Source organism: Muscardinus avellanarius, assembly GCF_963383645.1.
Source record: "Muscardinus avellanarius genome assembly, chromosome: X".
Lineage (NCBI taxonomy): Eukaryota > Metazoa > Chordata > Mammalia > Rodentia > Gliridae > Muscardinus > Muscardinus avellanarius.
The window spans coordinates 44490100-44494620 of record NC_137792.1 but is presented as its reverse complement, the minus strand read 5'-3'; the positions used below and the strand labels follow the sequence as shown (position 1 = coordinate 44494620).

The 4521-nt window shown below is 50.3% G+C and overlaps 1 protein-coding gene across 1 annotated transcript; it reads right to left on the bottom strand.

Moving 5' to 3' along the window:
* Positions 1-495: 495 nt before the first annotated feature.
* On the bottom strand, positions 496-1248 carry LOC308278873 (protein FAM156A/FAM156B-like; the record flags this gene model as incomplete). The annotated part of the gene is made up of 2 exons (XM_080718874.1): positions 496-949; positions 992-1248. 2 exons carry the CDS (start codon positions 1246-1248, stop codon positions 496-498), a joined length of 711 nt encoding a protein of 236 aa, XP_080575000.1.
* Between the last annotated feature and the right edge of the window lie 3273 nt (positions 1249-4521).

The window sequence follows — 4521 nt, the reverse complement described above, 5'->3', positions numbered from 1 at the left end:
GGGACCACGGTGGGCGCACCGCCATTTCAAACGGACCTCGCACTGCTCGCGTCTCGCACGGGCAGTCAATAAAATGGCACAAAAGCACAAGGACAGGAACAAGGCATTCACGCTACATAGACATCTTAGATCTTACTGACAACAAGGCAGGGAGTTTGCAAAGGCGGCGACCAGGGCTGGGAAGGCGACAACATGCTGCGGGGAAGCCATAGGAGAGGAGGCGAGGGCCCGGGCGCTCAGGCTCCCGGGCCTCAGAAAGCCTCACAGCTGGCGGGCAGCAAAGACAGTGGTGATGATGATGAGGAGGAGGAGGAGGAGAAGGAGGGCCGTCCTGGGGGTGGGGCACCTGTCACGGCCGTCCATGCCGGGCACCACACAAGTCCTGTGTCCTGTGAGGACAGCTGACCGCTCGGTCCCTTTGCTCAGTCCCCCAAAGGCGCCCACCCCCCACACAGTCTGAACCCCTCGTGCTCTCCCTCCCCGGAGGACGGGCTCTCAGTTTTCTTCCAACCAGTGCTTGAGCAGCCTCTGGAACATTCTCTTGCTCTCCTGGTGCCGCTCCAGCTGGCGCTTCTCCTCTTCCTCCTTCTGCTGCTGCGCCTCTTGGGGCAGAAGGCCGGGCCGGGCGGCGCCGCGGCTCAGGGTCAAGCCGCTGAGGCCCTGCACCAGCGTTTCCCAGGAGGAGGGATTGGGGGCCCCTTTCCTCTCCCCAGCAAGAGTGGTGCCGTGGCCCTGGCAGTAGCGACACTCACATCGGAAGCGGTTCTGAGCCCTGTCGCCCGAGGGAGAGACTCTCGTGTCCCTCTCCACCGGGTAGGGCGCCATGTGGTCGCGGTGCCTGCGGCGCAGGTGGCCCAGGAAGGCCTTCTTCTTCTGTGGGAAGCCCAGCCGCTCCCAGCGCCTCTCCCGCAGGCTCTTGTCCTCGCGGTACTGCTGCTGCTGCTGCTGCTGCTGCTGAGGCTGCTGCTGAGGCTGCTGCTGAGGCTGCTGCTGCTCCTGGGGCTGCTGTGGCGGCTGTGGCGGCTGGGGCTGCTGCTGCTGAGGCTGCTGCTGCTGCTGGAACAGGCCCTGGGGCAGAGGCGCGGGGAGGCTGGCGCCCACCAGGGGGGTCAGGCTGCTGAGCCCCATCCTGAGCTGCTCGGTGGAGAAAGGCAGAGATGCTGCCCGGCCTTCCTGGGAGGTCTCGGCACTGGGCGTCTGGGGAGACCCGGGCACCAAAGCTGGGTCCCACTTCTGGAGGGGATCCATGGGAGTCTAGCCTCAGCTAGAGTCTCCTCCCGGCCCTGGGCGCTAGGTGGGAAGGCCAAGCTGGGCGTTTTCCGATAGAGGAAAGTGTGCGGGCAGAAGATGCTAGCCTGCAGCAAAGGGTGACAAGAGAAGCAAGAAACCCCATGAGCACTCAGCGCCACCCCGCCTCTCCTCTGCCCACGTGTAGAGAGGGGATCCGGCTGCTTCCCGCAGGGAAGCCTTGCTCCAGCGAGGCTCACCTGAGCTAAGAGCGCGCGCAGCTTGGAAGGCTACGGCACGTCACAGAGGTTGGAGAGATGGCACCAGCTACCGCACGGGCGACGCGCATCGGGAGCAATGGCAAGACGGAGTGGACGATGGCAGTTCCTTGCTGACGCCCTAACCAGTTCTCAGGGATGGTTGTAAGAGCCGGCAGTGCCACACTCGCACGGGCTCTTCTCTTAATCAGCCGTATGCTTTCATCTAAATGTACATTTATTGAACTGGACGTTTTTTAGCCAAGGCAGCACACCCTTTGGAATTTTCCCCAATTCCATGATCCCTGGCTTGCCATCTAGTTAAAAAGGCCGCTCACCTCTATAGAAATCACCTCAGTGCGCTCAGTACGTGCAAATAAGTATTTCTTCTACTAAAACCAGAAACAAAACCAGAACACACACACACACACACACACACACACACAGAATGAATCTCAAATACATGAAGCACTGGTTCGTTGAAATGATAAAGTGCTAACCCAGTGGCAGTCAGGATTCTGACGAAAAGAGAGAGAGGAAGCAAGTTCCACCAGCAGGCATGGAAAGGAGATTTCACTACACACCAGGAAAGGGACCGTGCGGTCCTACCCCACTCCCCTCGTCACAGTAAATTCTACTGCGCACATACAATGGACCAATTGCTGGAAAACCACAAGTACCAAAATTTACCTGAATTGAAATTCTCTGCACAGTTGTGTATCTTTTACAGGTACTGAATTGTTACAAGCCCCGACTAAAAGATCTCTAGGTCTGAAAGTCTTACTGGCAAATTCTGCCAGGCGTTATACAAAGAAATCACAGCATATCTACACAATTGCTTCCAGAACACAGAGCAGAAAGAACAATTCCAAACGACGTTCTGAGGATGGTAAAGCACTGATACCAGAAATAGTACATACTACTGTTCTTTATGAGCATAGCCCCAACGTCTTCAACAGAAACCATTAGCTCCAATTTAGCAATACAGGAAAAGAATCATACACCAAGATCAAGTGGGATTCATCCCATGAATGCAAAGATGATTTTTTCAAAACTTGAAAATCAATGCCGGGCGTGGTGGCGCACGCTTGTAATCCCCACACCTGGGAGGCGGAGACAGGAGGATCGTGCAGGTTTGAAGCCAGCCTCCCTGGCTTAAGAGATCCTGTTTCCAAATAAAAATATAAAATAGGTCTGGGAGTGTAGCCCGGAGGTAGAAGGGCTTCCAGGAACCCCAGTACCACCAAAAAAAAAAAAATTGAAAATCAATGTGATTCACAGAGGATGAGGTTAGGAGAAGAAGGAAAATGACAGCAGTGTATCAAGATATATAGAGAATCACTTGAGAAGCCATGCGTAGAGGGGCATGCTCGTAATTCCTGTACTTGAGAGGCTGAGACAGAAGGATCACAGGTTCAAGGACAGCCTCAGCAAGTCGTGAGACTCTCATCAACCTAGTGAGGCTATGTTTTAAAATAAGAATAAAATAGTGCTGGGGGTGTAGCAAAGAGGTAGAATGTCCAAGTTTAACCCCCAGAACCACATACACATACAACAGAAAAACCACTTGACAAGACCCCAATTCTACCAATGATATTAAAATGTCTAACACACAGGCAGTAGAATCCCACTTCTGTAGCATGGTATAGGCCATGTCCTCGAAAACATACCAGGAACATCCCATTTGATAGTCTAGGACTGAATGCCAAATCCATAGGATGAGAGTAAGGTGAGGGTGGCCACTCTCACCATGACCTTTCAGCCTCATGCTGGAAGTCAAAGACAATGTGGCAATGGCAGGAATTTGGCAGCATACAAGTGAAAAGTGAATAAATCAAACTGCCACTTTGCATAGACTCCATGATTGTCTACACGGAACACTCCAATGTATCTCGTCCAACTCCTTGAACTAGTAAGTGAGCTGAGTAATGATATAAGAGGCAGAGTCAACCCAGGGAGAATAATTATGTGAGTATTAAAATCTGAAATTTAAACACAATTTTATACATGCAAACACCATGAAATAGGTACATAAACACTACACACACATACATACACAGGATCTGTATGCAGAACCTTCCAAACGCTAATGAAAGGAATCAGACCTATTACCTGTAGAGGAGCAATGCTTTCACTGCATAGTAGATTCAATATGGGCAAAAAGGTAAAAATCCCTAAGTTGTTTGTATAAAATTAAGGTGATGTGCCGGGCATGGTGGCGCGCGCTTATAAGCCCCACGCTTGAGAGGCGGAGGCAGGAGGATCCCAGAGGTTCGAAGCCAACCTCGCTAGCTTAGGAGACCCTGTTTCCAAATTTTAAAAAATTAAAAAAAAATAGGTCTGGGAGTGTAGCCCGGAGATAGAAGGGTTTCCAGGAACCCCAGTACCACACACACAAAAAATTAAGGTGATGTAAATCAAATTCCTGGAAAGAAATTCTGATATACATACATATATGTGTATATACATACATACATACATACATACACACATACATATATACATACACATAGACATACATGCAATTTCATTCTACAAGTCATTTAGTATCACCAAATTTATGAAAGAAGAAAAATCCGCCAAATCTCATCATTCTTTTTTATATTTTTTTTGGTGGTACTGGGGTTCCTAGAAACCCTTCTACCTCCGGGTTACACTCCAAGACCTATTTTTATACTTTGTAAAATATGGTAACAGGGTCTCTTAAGCTAGCACAGCTGGCTCTGAAGCTGCACGGTCCTCCTGTCTCTGCCTCCCAAGCAGGAGGACTACAAGCGTGCGCTACCATGCCCGCTCATCATTCATTCTTAACACTTGCCATAATGTTGTAGTAATTAAGAGCTTGGAACGAAGTAGACATGTGGATTGATGGAAGGAAATTGAGAGTCCATAAATATGTCTATGCAAAGAGCAATACGAGGTTTTTCTGATACTGGGGATTAAGCCCAGGGGCATTCTACCTTCCATCTATACCCCAAGGCCTATTTTTTTAAAAAATGTTTATTTTGAAGCAAAGTTTCACTGGTTGATGAGAGTC